At 35.4% G+C, this 17,920-nt stretch overlaps 1 protein-coding gene across 1 annotated transcript; it reads left to right on the top strand.

Moving 5' to 3' along the window:
• The first annotated feature begins 3,667 nt into the window (after window positions 1–3,667).
• LOC145620357 (ABC transporter G family member 31-like) lies at window positions 3,668–10,695 on the top strand. Its single transcript, XM_081675025.1, has 21 exons — window positions 3,668–3,767; window positions 4,252–4,414; window positions 4,692–4,768; window positions 4,873–5,017; window positions 5,135–5,436; window positions 5,525–5,806; window positions 6,034–6,350; window positions 6,453–6,613; window positions 6,696–6,799; window positions 6,895–7,045; window positions 7,172–7,234; window positions 7,320–7,432; window positions 7,524–7,856; window positions 7,947–8,237; window positions 8,323–8,406; window positions 8,591–8,724; window positions 8,830–9,057; window positions 9,289–9,460; window positions 9,608–9,695; window positions 9,867–10,033; window positions 10,136–10,695. Exons 1-21 carry the CDS (start codon window positions 3,684–3,686, stop codon window positions 10,400–10,402), a joined length of 3,726 nt encoding a protein of 1,241 aa, XP_081531151.1. The 5' UTR covers window positions 3,668–3,683; the 3' UTR covers window positions 10,403–10,695.
• Window positions 10,696–17,920: the final 7,225 nt, after the last annotated feature.

The raw sequence follows: 17,920 nt of genomic DNA on the forward strand, positions 1-17,920 counted from the left end.
GGGCTGATCAATTGCTTGAATCAGATTTTGGGTGTAATTTATGTTATGACAGGAACAGCAATGAGCTTTGTGCTCTGTTATGGATTTCATAAGTGACTTGTTCTTTTAGCCGTCTATGTAGTTGATTCATCAGGAAATTTTAGCTGCAAGTAAAGCATTGATCACCATTGCTATAAATTGTGGCATTGTTTTTGAGCTGTATTTGTTGTTCATAGAGATTCATTCTGCTGGGAACTTGTTTAGTTTGGTTAACATTCATGTAAATGCTGGATGTTAATTTTTATACGAGTATGCACTTTGTATGATGCTAAGTACTTTGTACTTCGTGTTAGTTTAAGTAATGTTATATGCGGTTCCTGCTCCCTGAATTTGTGATTTGCACAGTTGCTCAATTTACTGGAAAATGATTTGTTTGAGAGGGGACATCAGTAGATCCACCTTCCACGGATCTGTTGCACTTTCATGGGTTCAACAAACCTACTGATGAACAACGTGACATTGCACACTCCATACTAGGAACACCATTGCAGGCTTTGCAGCTCTGAATTACAAGCGCCAGAGGATGATCTGCATCACTCTCGACAGTATGGGCATGCTGCATGAGCAATGGAGCATCCCCTTATCCAGAAATGGTACTCGTCCCAGTAATCAAAACAGTATAAACGTCTAAAGTCTTAGCACTTAAACAAGCCTAGCAGTTTAAACAGTATGACATACACATATACAATGATCACACACAACCTGCCAAGTTTTTCCTACTCCGTATGCATAAAGCTTATGGAGTGAAGCTTTGCCGGAAAGGTATTAATGAACCTCTAAAGAGTCGTAGACATATTAGCATATACAGATATACTCTGACACTCCGTAGCACTCACTTGATGCGGCTTTCACGCAGGCTTGCCAATATCATTTTCTGCATTAGTTTCCATGGTTAAAGTATTTTGTAAATATCATATTCTTAATTTCCCTATGACGAGATTATTGCTCTTAAGTCCACAAATTGACACAGTACAGTTAAGGCTTCATCTATAACAGTATAACACAGCAAATGTATACTCGTAAAACCCTGAATTTAATAATTGATCCCTAGATCACAATATACATTCAATCGATCAATCAAATACAATATCATTATTCGTATGCTCTTATACTACTCACACAGTCACACACACATTGCGTGTGTTTCTAACCTTACTAGTAATGATAAATTAAAACATGCAACCCAATGACCAAGACCAAACACAAAATCTTCTTTGCGTGGTGTGATCTCATCAGCTCATTACTCTACAATGTTGCAGTATATCAAGCATAATTTACGGGCATATTTTTAATTTTCTTTTGAAAGGATAAAAATAGGTTAATAAAAAAAAACTTCTAGAAACACAATTTTATTAAAAAATAAATCTAGAAGAATAGAAAAGGCTGTATATTGCTAAGAGATTTAATTTTAAAAATATTAACAAAACAAAAGATAATTACACAGAAATAGAATTTAACTCAGCTTCAACTACATACACTCTTCAAACATTCCGTACAACATTACATATACAAAAACCCTTTATTTTTTTCCTCATAAAAATTGTAACCTCATACAATAATTCTCACGTCAAAAAGTGAGAAAGATCACACGAAGGTGTTTCCATGGCGGCCTCGAATGGCAGCGAATACTTCGAATTAGACGTTAACGACTTAGAGTCTTCTTTCCCTAAGGCTTCAAACGCCGAAACAGTTGCTAAAGACGAAGATGACCTTATTTGGGCTGCTATCGAACGACTTCCTTCGTTTAAACGATCCAAATTTGCTCTTATTCGTCGAGACGATGATGGTGAGGGTGTAGGAGCGGGAGTTTCTGCCATTGATGTCACTAAGCTTGATCGAAATCATCGTGAATTAGTTGTAAAGAGTGCTCTTCAAACTTCTGAACAAGATAATTATAATCTTGTTTCGGGTATTAAAGAACGGTTTACAAGGTATTTAATTTGTGATAATAAACTTTGGATTATAAATTAGCATGCATGAATTGAATTTGTTAGGCAAATCTTGGATATTTTTATTTTTAACGTGAGATTTATTTGATTTCCTTGCACTTTTCTTGATTTCTTGACGTCATAATTGTTGTACACATAACATTGAGTTGAACCATGTTAAATGTGATCATATAAAAAAGTTTTGTAATCGTTTTATTTTAATTTTTATGTAAAATTATTGTAGAGTTGGATTGGAATTACCAAAGGTAGAAGTGAGATTCGAGAACTTGAATATTACCGCAGAAGTTCAAACGGGGAAACGTGCGTTACCTACATTGATTAATTTTACTCGTGATAAGATTGAGGTTTAATTTCGATCTAAGCTCGTTATATTGTTGCAATCAAATAGATTATCTTATGAAATTTGATTTGGATTAATTAAAATTTACAGGGTATATTAAAATTTTTGAGGATATCTCGACCTCAAAGGCATACATTAACTATCTTGAATAATGTCAGTGGATATGTCAAGCCTGGAAGGTAATTTTCATGCATTACATGTAGAAGTATTGTATAAGATGTAGAATGTTTGGGCAAGTTAAGTAACTCCGTATGTGTTAATAGTACTAAATACTAATTGTTATTTAGTCAAACAAATTGCATTTCACGTTAAAACGACTGAAATCTTGGATGGTTGAATTTTGTGTGAGTCCATGTAAAATTAGGTTTCTTTGCTGATGGATTTATATTACGGATATAATGAAATTGTAAAGTTTGTACACCAAAACATATACTACCCCGTTTCATATTATTTGCAAGTTGCAAATAATATGAAACAAAAGTAGTATAAAAAAATTGATCTAAGGTATGTATTGAGATGAGTACAAAGGTAAGCATGACTATATTTTAAGTACATATAAATTGAACCTTATAGATGAAAGTTTGCGAATAATGCTAAAATTTAATTTAAAGAATGATAATTTTTTGTAAAACAAAAGGAGTACTTTTGTAGAATTAACAAATTCAAGATTTATGATAGGTTTAAATTAGAAAAAATAAGTTTAAATCAGATCTATTTCATCATTTTATATGTGATTTCTTATTACTAATTACAACACTATAATTATTTCAAAAAAAAAAAAAAAAATTACAACACTATAATGAAAAAATTATGAAAATATACATTGACACAAATGTAGCAAGACCTTATTTACATTAGTATACCTATAATTTCAAAGTTTAATTAAAAAATGGATCAAAAAAAAAAAGTTTAATTAAAAAAAAAATTAAGTTTATGTTAATCATGTATCCAACAAAAATAAATATAGGTGATTTTTATCTCCAAAAGAATAAAAAGTCTTACCCTTTTTGCTTTCCGTCATTAAAACCCAAAATAGAAATAAAAACCTAACCCCCTTTTTTCCCCTCTTAATTCCGATTGCCGGCAACTTTCGACAACTCCGCTGAAGTACGGCGGCGATTTCTATCTCCGGCAATCGCATATCTCCGACGACATTTACGATGGGTATTTTTGGTCGAATTCGACTGTAAAAATTCCATTTTTTGGAGCTTTTATTGTCGAATTCGGTCACTAAAACCCATAATTCAATCCAGAAAAATTGTCATACTAACAATAATTCGGAATTGAAATTGATTTTGGTATTAATTATCTATCATATTTGATTATTTAATTGATTACTTTTGGTATATTTCAGGATGACATTGCTTTTGGGGCCTCCTGGATCAGGCAAATCTACCCTGCTACTAGCTCTTGCTGGAAAGCTTGACAATTCTTTAAAGGTCAACATTACTTCTTTAATCATATTCTATGATTTTCAACTTTTATTATAATACTGTAATTATTATATTTGTGTTCAGTATGATTTAAATACTGTTTAGTATGACTGTACATGCTTAGGTAAGAAATGGAAGCATTTTATATTACTCATCAAATTTGCATAATCCTTTTAATGCGAATTACTCCCTCCGTCCCCTTTTGTTTTCCCCGAACCTCCTTTATGATTCGAGTTTGGTTCATGAAGTAACTAATCCAAATGGGACAAATAAAAGAGGGCGGAGGGTGTATTTCTTTTTACATTATTTAGTATACTGCAATGCATGTGACTGTTCATCTATATCTTAGTTTGTTGTTTATAATTGTTATTGAAATATTTATGTGGAATTGTGGATAAGTAAACTAATTGAGGTTTTCAGTATTTCTTGTTGCTTGATTAATTTTGTGAATTAGACTAATTTATGGCCTATTCGACTTTTTTGTATGCAGAAAAGTGGAAATATAACATATAATGGCCATGAGCTAAGTGAATTTTGTCCGCAAAGAACTTCAGCCTACATTAGTCAAACAGATAACCACATTGGTGAGTTAACAGTGAGAGAGACTTTTGATTTTGCTGCTAGATGTCAAGGTGCAAGCGAATCCGCTTCAGGTAAAGTCTGCAACTTCAAATCAGTGCATGGCAGTGGTGGTCGAAGTTATTTATGTTGAAAGTAACATGCTGTAACAATACTAATTAAGTTCGGAAAATTCTAACATGTGGTTGCAGTCTATGTAGTGTTTAAATTCGTTTTACTTGCAGTGTTGTGTGTTCTTAGTGTCCTAGATGGTAAACAAAGAACAAAGTAACAAGTAGATGCTTGAGGTTTTGAGTCAATTATTTTATCCTCTCGCAATTGTAAGTATTGAGTATGGTATGTGATTTGCAGGATATATGGAGGAACTTATTCGATTGGAGAAAGAAACAAATATACATCCGAACCCAGAAATAGATGCGTATATGAAGGTTGTGTTTTAGAAATGACCTTGTTCTCTATCCCTTACATAGAGAGTAAGCTCAGGACTCAGGAGTTTACTAATAATGTAATTATTTGATGACATGTACTCCAGGCATTATCAGTTGGTGGAAAAAAGCACAGCATTGCGACAGATTACCTTCTCAAAGTTCTTGGCCTTGATATATGTGCTGATACAGTAGTTGGTGATGACATGAATCGAGGGGTTTCGGGTGGTCAAAGAAAGAGAGTTAGTTCAGGTGTCTATTCTTTCATTCAACTGACTCTACTAGTTGTCAACATTTTTTTTTTTTTTTTTTTTTTCCTAATTGCATGCATTGCTTTGCAATCTTTTGATGCTATCTCACCTAATGCAGGAGAACTGATTGTTGGGCCGAAAAAAACACTCTTCATGGATGAAATATCAACTGGATTAGATAGCTCGACTACATTCCAGATTGTTAAATGCATGGGGAATTTTGTCCACCAAATGGATGGGACGGTGCTCATGGCTCTACTTCAGCCAGCACCTGAGACATTTGACATTTTTGATGATCTGATGCTCTTGTCAGAAGGTCATATGGTCTATCATGGTCCTCGTGCAGATGTGTTGGATTTCTTTGAATCTTTAGGATTTCGCTTGCCCCCTCGTAAGGGTGTTGCAGACTTTTTACAGGAGGTTTGATTTTTATCAATTAATTGTCTTTAAAAATAACTTTGGCTTGTTCATTGAGTTATTTAACCCTTGAATTTGCCTTTCTTTTTAGGTTACCTCTAAGAAGGATCAAGAGCAATATTGGGCAGATCTTTCGAAGCCTTACCGATTTATTTCTGCTGAACAAATTGCTGAAGCATTTAGAAATTCTCGATTTGGGAAGATGGTAGGATATACTTTATCTGATCCGTATGACAAAACAAGGAGTCATCCTTTAGCTCTGTCCAAAACAAAGTTTGCATTACCAAAATGGGAGCTTTTTAAGGCATGTTTCTCCCGTGAAGTTCTACTGATACGCAGGCAAAGTTTCCTGTATATTTTCCGAACCATTCAGGTATAAATGCACATCTAAACTATTGCACCTTGATTACAATAGTTCATGATTTGCTTCATAATAAACATGGTAGTCATACATACTTATTAGTCAATAACAATTTTCCGTAGTACTTTCAGTTTTCCACATAAGTCTTGTTTTTGTAATCAAATGTTTTGTTTTCATAGTGCATGTATCAAATGTTTCTTGCATAAATGACCAATTATCTTTCTATTGTCATTTGGCAGGTTATATTAGTGGGATTTATAACAGGAACAACTTTTTTAAAATCAAGGCTACTGACTACAGATGTGACTTATGGAAATGTCTATCTTGCATCCCTTTTCTATGGGATCACACATATGATGTTTAATGGATTTTCGGAGCTGGCTCTTATGATATTTCGACTCCCAGTCTTTTACAAGCAAAGAGACAATTGCTTCTATCCTGCATGGGCGTGGTCACTTTCAAGCTGGGTTCTGCGTGTTCCGTATTCTGTCATTGAATCTGTTGCATGGTCGTGTGTTGTATATTACCTGGTTGGATTTGCACCTGCAGCTGGAAGGTATGCCTGGCCAGTAAAACTTCATCGAGATACAGAAGAAGCAAATAGTCTCGTATAATAAGTCACACCAATTTACTCTTAATTTTTTCTTACTTTCTACAGCTTTTTTCGTTTTATGCTGCTGCTTTTTGTTATTCACCAAATGGCATTGGGTCTCTTCCGGATGGTGGCTACGCTGGCAAGAGATATGGTCATTGCGAATATATGCTCTACAGCTTCCCTGCTTGTTATACTCTGTCTATGTGGCTTTATTATTCCAAAAAGTAAGCCACTTGAATCTTAAAAGTTACATGAGATACTGTAATTTTAAGGAAAGCTACCCTAACTGGCTTATCTACATTTCAGCTATGATAAAACCATGGTGGATTTGGGCATACTGGGTGTCACCCTTATCCTACGCTCAAACTGCAATATCTGTGAACGAATTCTCGGCGACAAGATGGATGAAGGTAATCTTTTTTTTTTCTATCTCTGGTCTGCAGAGTATTTTTAAAATTCCCAGCAAGTAACAAATAAACTTATAAACTTAATATGTGCATTTCAGGCCTTAGGAAACACTACAGTTGGACAGAATGTTTTAGAGTTGCATGCTATACCAACAGATGGCCATTGGTACTGGATTGGAATTATTGCTTTATTAGCGTATGTATTTCTGTTCAACAACATTGTTACACTAGCCTTGGCCTATCTGAATCGTAAGCACCTAATGCTTTATTTCTTTTTCTTGAGTTGACTTTTATTTGAAGGAGCTGAAAACAAAGCCTTGCTTTCTTTTAGAATATAAATTAATTGTATTCGGGGTTGTTTTCTGTTTGTCTCAGCACTAAAAAAAGCCCAAACCGTGATCCCAGATGATGTCTCAGATGATTCTGAACATGGTGAAGGTCAGTCATCTTCTCCTCTAGCTTAATAAGCATATATAATAACTGTTGAAAGTATTGCATTCTCCTAAAGTGTGTACTTATGTAGGAAAAGATGTGGCGATTACTTTGAACAATGGTTCTAAGAAGGGAATGATTCTTCCATTTCAACCACTTAGTATGACATTTCATAATGTCAATTACTTTGTTGACATGCCAAAGGTAATGACACCTGTTTCATATGCTTGTATGTTAGATGTGAAATAATTGTTATTAGCTCAGGTTTATTTGATGTTTTTTATGAATTGTATAGGCCATGAAGGCTAAAGGTCTACCAGAAAAGAAGTTGCAGCTGCTTTCAAATGTGAGTGGAGTTTTCTCTCCAGGAGTTCTTACTGCTTTAGTTGGGGCAAGTGGAGCAGGAAAAACTACTATGATGGATGTGCTTGCTGGCAGGAAGACAGGAGGATATATAGAAGGTGACATTAGGATATCAGGCTATCCAAAAGTGCAGCATACTTTTGCCAGGATCTCAGGATATGTTGAACAGAATGATATACATTCTCCTCAAGTCACAGTGGAGGAGTCGCTCTGGTTCTCTTCTTCACTTCGCCTTCCAAAAGAAATCAGTAAAGAAACTAAAAAAGTTAGTCCTCTTGCTGAACATTACTTGTTGACATGGCTTCCTAATTTTTTAGTTCCTGAATTTAATCAGTAAGCTACTATGATGTTGCAGGAGTTTGTTGATGAAGTGATGAGTCTAGTGGAACTTGACAATCTTAAACATGCTCTGGTGGGATTGCCTGGTACTACTGGCTTATCAACAGAGCAAAGGAAACGACTAACCATCGGTGTAGAGCTTGTTGCAAATCCCTCTATAATTTTCATGGATGAACCGACATCAGGGCTTGATGCACGAGCAGCAGCTATTGTTATGAGAACAGTCCGTAATACTGTTGATACAGGACGAACAGTAGTCTGCACTATACATCAACCAAGCATTGATATATTTGAAGCATTTGATGAGGTTTGGCTATACACGTTCTCTTATCTGCAAATAAAGAATCATGCAACTTTGAAAACCTATATGACATTCACATTTTGATGCACAGTTGCTTCTTATGAAACGCGGTGGACAAGTCATATATGGAGGAAAGCTTGGAGTTCACTCATGCATAATGATAGACTATTTTCAGGTGAGATTATTGATTAATAACCTTGGAAGTGTCAGTACCTTCAAATTTGGGTTTATTATTCCAGTGACCAAAACTGGACATTAGTATGATTTTATGATATTATGAAATACAATTAATCTACTGACTACTGTTAATTATGTGTATATTTCTAAATGGAAAAATTGGGGTGCTTTTCCTTGCTCAGGGAATAAATGGAATCCCTCGAATTCCTGATGGTTATAATCCTGCAACTTGGATGCTTGAGATTACCACCCCTGCCGTTGAAGAGAGACTTGGTCAAGACTTTGCCAGCATTTACAGAAATTCCAGTCAGTTCAGGTAATTTATTGGGGCTGCTACCTTTGTTTTGAAATACGGTTGCTTCTTCAATATTTATGTTCTCTATAATATTTTTGTTTTATGCTCATTGTGTATCAACTACAGAGAGGTAGAAGCTCTCATAGAGCAAATGAGTATGCCACCACCTGGATCAGAACCATTACGATTTGATACGACATTCTCTCAAGATATCATATCACAGTTTTGGCTTTGTCTTAAGAAGCAATTTCTTGTGTATTGGAGATCTCCTCAATATAATGCTGTGAGATTCCTATTCACTACATTTTGTGCCTTGGTACTTGGCTCTATATTTTGGGATGCTGGCTCAAAAAGGTAAGATACCTCTCTTGCTATAACATCTTTTCATACTAATAAATTTCTTCTTCTTGTATCTGATTTCTGATTCCAAAGAGTTCCTTATCCTTTATATAAACTACCAAAGTTTCTGCATCAGTAATGGTGATTCCTTTTTCACTTGGAATAAATTCAATCTATTATATCAAACCAATTTTTTACAATATGGATACCTATGTTGATTCCTTATGAACCTGTTCTAATTTCAAGGGATTCAATCATTAACCTGATTACAATCATGGGAGCCCTTCATTCTGCATGTTTGTTCTTGGGCGTCAGCAATGCTTCTTCTGTACAACCAGTAGTTTCCACTGAGAGAACAGTTTTCTACAGAGAAAAGGCAGCTGGAATGTACACTCCACTTGCTTATGCAGCTGCTCAGGTGAATACTTTTCAATCAATATCTCTATTCTTTCATAAATGATATACTCATGTTCAGTCAGGTGCATGAGTATCAAACAACTGAACATGAGTATCTAACATATCAGGGAATATATCTATTTACATGCTTCCATTTGTTTCGAATCAGGCTCTTGTTGAAGTTCCATATATTGCTGCACAGACATTGGCGTATGGCATCATCACTTACTTCATGATTGGTTTTGAAAGGACATTAAGTAAGTTGACTGTTTTTGCATCATATAATTTTTTTTTTTTTTTTTATAAATTGTTCACTGAATTTTAGCATTTGGTAAATGGCCTAAATATGCAGAGATTTAATATTTTGGTGATGTCTTCCCATGTATCAATCCTTCGGTTATAACTACAATTCATTGTTTGTTATGCAGGGAAATTTGTGCTCTATCTTCTCTTCACTTTCCTTACTTTCACTTACTTTACCTTTTATGGAATGATGTGTGTTGGCTTAACGCCAACACAGAGTATGTCAGCCGTCATATCTTCATCCTTTTACTCACTTTGGAATCTGTATTCAGGTTTCCTCATTCCCAAAAGAGTAAGTTCTGTTTCCCCTTTTTGCTTGAATCATAATGTTCATGGAATCTAGAAAAATCTTAATGCAACTTGCACTTACCGTTTTTTGTTTCTCTATCTGTAGTTTATTCCTGGGTGGTGGATTTGGTTTTATTACATCTGTCCTGTAGCGTGGACACTGCGTGGAATTATATCTTCACAGCTTGGTGATGTTGAGACTATCATTGTTGGAGATGGGTTTCAGGGCTCAATTAAGGAGTATTTGGATGTTCATTATGGCTATGGCCCTGGAATGATTGGTGTCTCAGCTGTTGTACTTCTTGGCTTTACGCTCCTGTTTGCTGGTGCCTTCATTGCTTCTATCAGATTCCTCAATTTTCAGAGAAGATGAGATGAAAGTACTGGTATTTCTGGCAATCAGATATATATTAGAAAGAGAAGTCTAAGAATTGATTATAGTTAGATTATGTAGGATCCAATTCCAATTTTGTTTTTTCAACTGTTGTATAGTTTAAGACTAGAAGCTTTTGTCTAAATTATAAGTAGGAATATGGCATTTTTAGGATTCATGTGAATAATGTGATTATGAGAAGTGTACTGACAGTGTTGATCATTTCTCATGCACGACTCAGATTTTCATCATTTCTTAAGCAAGTTAATTAATGCTAATTGCTAGCGTTTTCACTCTAAGTAGTCCAGGTTGGACAGAAATAATGTTCTAATTTGAATGACTTTGAAACTACGTTATTTCAAGACTTGGGCAATCATCCCTTTAAAAGAGTTGAAGTATCACCTGTTTTACCATCTCATATGTCAACAAGCTGTTTATTTTTCAATTGCATTTCAGATCTTTAGCATTTGTTGCAATAAAACAAGATGATTTACGGAATTTTGTTTGAATGCAAGTATGCCAAGTTTAGAAGATGTGCCAGAACATTCCTTGATAGCTGGTAAGGGTGGTGCACGCTACTGTACCAGAGATTGCCAAAGCTCTTGCCATCAGATTTGGGGTTCATTTGGCGAAAAGGCTCGGGTATGTTCGTATACACGAGTAGGTTGAAAGTGATGCCTCCAATGCTGTCCAAGCAATTAACAATCCGTGGAATGGAGTTACATATAGAGCTGTCAAAAACTGAACCGACTCGAGAACTCGACCTGAACCGGCAATGTTCTGAACCCAACTTGCACCCGGACAATGGGGTGAAACTAGTGACTTGTAACCTGACCATATGTTAACCGATAACCGATTTGATCCAATACTTTTTGACCTGAACCCAAACCTGCTCCCGACCTGAGAGTAACCGTCAACCGATTTAATCCGACCCAACAATAATCTGTACCCGAACTAGTACCCGACCCAATTAGAACTTGTACCCGAGTCATGGAAGGTTTAATAAAATTTAGATGCCTTTTGTTTAACTTATATACTAGTACAAATCTGTAAACCCACAATCCGATTCAGCTTGTATACCTTTTGTTCTCTATTACTCATATATAGGTTTAATAAAATCTTGATAAAACTAATCAAATTATGGAAGGCGTAATTATATAGGTTCAACTTGAGCACATCCATATTTATTGGAATTGAACTTCAACCAAAACCCAACTCAACACTAACTCGAACCCGAATATACCATCTATTAACCCACTCAAACCTGACTCATACACAACCCAAACCTGAAATTGAATCCGATCTGAATTTGGCTCGAATTGAACCCGACATATATCCGAAAAGGTGAAAGGCCCTGAATAAACTCAACTGAAATTGACCCTACCCGAACTTGAACCTAATATGAGGCTAGATTGACCCGACATAACCAGATCCTAATTTAACCCGAGACATGATTTGACCCAACCCAAATCTGACTTGAATATCCGAATCGACAACTATACTATAATACAAGAAATCAGAGCGATTTAGGAGGTGTCGGGAGCTGGTGTTGGAATTTCACGGAACACTACGGGATGAATCCCGGGGTAATATAATATTGTTTGGACCCATTTATGACCATTATCCGACAACGTAAAGGCCTCGTGAGAGCTTATAACCAATACAAGAGGCATGTACGAAAATGGGTAAAATGATCATTTAAAGGCAAATTGGATGGTTCAACCCACCCAATTAAACTCTCGGAGGGTATTAGGGACCATGGTAAACATCTCGGCAATTTTTATTTCCGGGCGAAAAAAGGTCAAAAAATTACAAAATTAAAGGCTATATAATCCACAGTTTTTGAGAAATTTTTAAGGTTTCGGGGCCCGGTGGCGAAAAAGAATTGAGACCCTAAAACTGTCAAAAACTGACCTGACCCAAGGACCCAACCTTAACCGACAATGATCTGAACCCAACCTATAGTCGAATAATGGGGTGGATTATAGCCTTCAATTTTTCCACTTTTCGCCATCGGACCCCAAAACCTCAAAATTTCCTTAAAAAGCGTGAATTACAACTTTCAATTTTGTAATTTTTTGACCTTTTTTTGCCCGGAAATAAAAATTGTCGAGATGTTTACCATGGTCCCTAATACCCTCCAAGAGTCCAATTGGGTCGGTGGAACCATCCAATATGCCCTTAACCGGTCATTTTACCCATTCACAACTTGTAGTGATTTCGTAAAATCAAGCCTACCAAGGACGTTTATGACAACATATAATGATCATATGTGGTTTCAAACAGAATTATATGACCCTGAGATGTATCCCTTAGGGTCTCAAGGCGTTTCGCCACCGGGCCCCGAAACCTCAAAATTTCTTCAGAAAGCATGGATTATAGCCTTCAATTTTGTAATTTTTTGACCTTCTTTCGCCCAGAACTAAAAATTGCCAAGCTGTTAACCATGGTCCCTAATACCATCCGGGAGTACAATTGGATGATTGGATCGGTGGAACCATCCAATATGTCCTTAAGCGGTCATTTTACTCGTTAACAATTTGCAGTGATTTCGTAAACTCAATCCTACCACGAACGTTTATGACAACATATAATGATCATATATGGTTTCAAATGGCATTATATAACCCCGAGATGTATCCCAAAGGGTTTCAAAGTTGTTTGCCACCGGGCCCCGAAATCTCAAATTTTCCTCAAAAAGCGTGGATTATAGCCTTCAATTTCTGAGATGTTAACCATGGTCTCTAATACCCTCCAAGTGTCCAATTGGCTCGGTGGAACCATCCAAACGCCTTTAAACGGTCATTTTACCCGTTCACAACTTGAAGTGATTTCGTAAACTCAAGCCTACCACAAACGTTTATGACAACATATAATGATCATATATGATTTCAAACGGAATTATATGACCCCGTTATGTATCCTTTGGGGTCTCAAGGCTTTTCGCTACCGGGCCCCTGTAGGCGTCGTTTGAAGTGCGCCTACGTAAAAGCATGGTGTAAATATGCTTGGCACTCATAGGAAGTGGGAAGTGACATATACGATTAGGGACACGATTAAGGGCAAGGAAAGTAGGGAGCCGCCAACAAGTTTTTAAGGAACTTGTAAACCGTTCACGGATCATAAAAGGCAACCACGATTAAGGGACAACGATAGGCAACAACGATTGACCCGTGAAGGTTACACCCCATTCATAATCCATGAGATTACTAACTCCATATGGTTCGGAACAGCGAAAGGAGGATCGGGGATGATGGTACGAAGTGAGTCATGGAGTCACATTCGCCCGTATTGGCCTCTACTCGATTCTTATTGTGAAAAGTGATTCCTGCGATCTCAAAGGCATACAAACAAAGATTCAATTTGCTCCAAACTATTATTATGCTAAATTGGTTGAATATTAATGCAACATATAATTCTAAAATATTGTGATCACTTGATTAAACAACAAGATTAAAAAGGAACCTAAACCGGTTGTCCAAATTATCTTATTAAGCGTGATTTTCAATTACATATTTCCTTTAAACATGCAATATGGTGATCATAATAAATATAAGAATAAACATTAATATTGGAAGCAATTCAACAATAATAGCGTTAGTAAAATCAAATCATAACTCTAATCACGATAATAGCAACAAGAATAAAAATAAGAGTAATTAAGTATATTAATTACTTACTTTCGGTGTTTCCTTGAATTGCTACATCATGAATAAATTGTTAGTAACTTCAATAAAAATAAAACAAATTAAAATAATTAAATTAAATAAAAGTAGAGTTGATTTGGTCCGAACCCTCAGTTATTTATACCTTCCGCGCCTTGGTTTAAGGACGGAACCTCGGGTTAAATATGGACTCCTTAGAGTGCTTAAGGGAAATATTATGGAAGAATATGGTGGCTAAAATTTAGGCTAAAGAGGGGAGAAAGAATGATTTTTTGGTGTAGAAGAGAGGAAGAGAGAATGATTTGGTGATCAAGCTTGTTGATGACTAAAAAAGGAGTGATATGACCTCTATTTATAGGGAAAAAAGAGGGTCGAAGAATCAAGAAAAGATCGAGTTCGAATCGGAATAAAACTCTTGCGATAGACAACAGTTTTTGCGGTTTTTGTTTTTATCATATCTTTTGATCCAGAAATCGGAATAAGATAAATAAGATATAGTTGAAAAGCTCTTGAAGTCTACTTTCTAACCCAATTAGAATCAGATTAAAATATTTTGTATAATAAAAGATATGGCCGAAATAGTGGGACGGTGTCATTTTTGGATAGAGTTTCGTATTTCTATCATATCTTTTTCGTTATAGCTCAAATATATCATTGGAAAGATAATTTCAAAGGCTATCCAACCATCTAAGATTTAGATAAAAACTATGAAGCACGAAAATAATATCTGAATATCTTTGAACATCTTTCAATTCGAATAAATTTAGGACTTTCAAAAAGATTAGTTTTATTCAATTTTAAACTCTTTAATCTTATCTTTTCAAAAAGGATAATTAAGATATTTTAGAAACTCATAGAAGCTTATAATTAATCCTAATTGGATTAGGAGTGGGATTAAATCTTTTGGACCCTCCACATGATCATTGGGTCGTAGGTAAGGTGGGCTTAGGTTCGGTTTGGACTCAATTTAGTATTTTGGCCATAACTTATTCGTTATAACTCAAATTTGGGTTTATAATATATCGTTGGAAAGCTCTTTTCAAGCCCCACCCAAATATTAAATTATTAGACCCATATTATGGACCAAAATAAACTGGTCTAAACGTTTTATAAAAAGGACACGAAATGAATGATTTTTAATGGACACGAAATGAATTATTTTGGGATTAAAGGCACGAAAACAGGAAAATAAGTTATGGTTTGGGAAAATGGGCTAGGAATTGGTTTGGTTTATGAAACGTATTGAGATTGAACTTGGATTTAAGCACTCCAAAGATTACATACTCAACCCGACCAATAATGACGGTGAAAGGTTGTTCATCATCGGGTTTGGTTTTTGGGAGACATTTTTAGGTGTCTACAGCCCCGAAATATCAAAAATCCACAGAAAGCGTGGATTATAGCCTTCAATTATGTAATTTTTTGACCTTTTTTCGCCCGGAAATAAAAATTGTCGAGATGTTTACCAAGGTCTCTAATATCCTCCGGGAGTTAAATTGGGTTGATGGAGCCATCCAATATGCCCTTATACGATCATTTTACCCGTTCACAACTTGTAGTGATTTCGTAAACTCAAGCCTACCACGGACGTTTATGACAACATATAATGATCATAAATGATTTCAAACGGCATTATATGACCCTGAGATGTATCCCTTTGGATTTCAAGGCTTTTCGCCACCGGGCTACAAAACCTCAAAATTCCTCAAAAAACGTGTATTATAGCCTTCAATTTTGTAATTTTTTTACCTTTTTTCGCTCGAAAATAAAAATTGCCGAGATGTTTACCATGGTCCCTAATATCCACCGGGAGTCAAATTGGGTCTGTGGAACCGTCCATTATGCCCTTAAATGGTCAATTTACCCGTTTACAACTTGAAGTGATTTCTTAAACTCAAGCCTACCGCGGACGTTTATGACAACATATAATGATCATATATGGTTTCAAACGGCATTATATGACCCCGAGATGTATACCTTTTGGATTTCAAGGCTTTTCGCCACCGAGCTCCGAAACCTCAAAATTCCTCAAAAAGCGTGGATTATTGCCTTCAATTTTGTAATTTTTTGACCTTTTTTTGCCCGGAAATAAAAATTGTCGAGATGTTTACCATGGTTCTTAATATCCTCCGAGAGTCAATTTGGGTCTTTGGAACCGTCCAATATGCCCTTAAACGGTCATTTTACCCGTTCACAATTTGTAGTGATTTCGTAAACTCAATCCTACCACAGACGTTTATGACAACATATAATGATCATATATGGTTTCAAATGGCATTATATGATCCCGAGATGTATTCCAAAGGGTTTTAAGATTTTTCGCCACCGGGTCCTGAAACCTCAAATTTTCCTCAAAAAGCGTGGATTATATAGCCTTCAATTTTGTAATTTTTTTTACCTTTTTCCGCCCGTAAATAAAAATTGTCGAGATGTTTACCATGGTCCCTTATATCCTCCGGGAGTCAAATTGGGTTTGTGGAATCGTCCAATATGCCCTTAAACGGTCATTTTACCCGTTCACTACTTGAAGTGATTTCGTAAACTCAAGCCTACCACGGACGTTTATGACAACATATAATGATCATATATGATATCAAACGACATTATATGACCCCGAGATGTATCCCTTTGGGATTCAAGGCTTTTCGCCACCGGGCTTCGAAACCTCAAAATTCCTCAAAAAGCGTAGATTATAGCCTTCAACTAGTTTAGATCTCGTGCATGCACGGGTAATACTAAATTACTTAATTCAAAATCTATCAAAATAAAATGAAATTAATAGACACATAAGTATATTTTGAATTTGAGTTTGTACTAACATCAGTATTATAATAAATTATTATGTATAAAAAGTTTATTTTTAAAATTATATTTACTGATTTTTTTTTTCCCGATTTTAGATTTGTATTAATATAAAAAAGTAAATTTATTGTTATTAATAGTTAATGATGATATATCATGTACATATCTTGACTTGTATATTAAATAAAAAGATACTCTGTATATTAGAATCATCCATGAAAATAATAATTTAAGAAATATTAGAGATTAGTATCAATTATATTAAAAAAGAAATTTGGAAATAAAAATTAGGCGGGAATTTTTTCTACCGTACATTGACACGTGTCATTTAAGATTCGCTTTTAGTATATGTTTATTGATTTTGTAATTTTTTGACCTTTTTTCGCCCGAAAATAAAAATTGCCGAGATGTTTACCATGGTTCCTAATATCCTCCGGGAGTCAAATTAAATCTGTGGAACCGTCCAATATGTCCTTAAACGGTGATATTACCCGTTCACAATTTGCAGTGATTTCGTAAACTCAAGCCTACCACGGACGTTTATGACAACATATAATGATCATATATGGTTTCAAACGGCATTATATGACCCCTAGATGTATTCCTTTGGGTTTCAAGGCTTTTCGCCATTGGGATCTGAAACCTCGAAATTCCTCAAAATGCGTTGAATAAGCCTTCAATTTTGTAATTTTTGACCTTCTTTCGCAAGAAATTAAAATTGATAAGATATTTACCAAGGTCCCTAATATCCTCCATGAGTCAAATTGGGTATGTGGAACTATCCAATATGCCTTAAACGGTCATTTTACCCGTTAACAACTTGTTGTGATTTCGTAAATTTAATCCTACCACGGACGTTTATGACAACATATAATGATCATATGTGGTTTTAAACGACATTATATGACCCCGAGATGTATCCTAAAGGGTTTCAAGGTTTTTCGCCACCCGGCCCTGAAATCTCAAATTTTCCTCAAAAAACGTGGATTATAGCCTTCAATTTTGTAATTTTTGTCCTTTTTCGCCCGTAAATAAAAATTGCTGAGATGTA

This window comes from Chenopodium album, chromosome 3 (assembly GCF_948465745.1).
Source record: "Chenopodium album chromosome 3, dcCheAlbu1.1, whole genome shotgun sequence".
Taxonomy (NCBI): Eukaryota; Viridiplantae; Streptophyta; class Magnoliopsida; order Caryophyllales; family Amaranthaceae; genus Chenopodium; species Chenopodium album.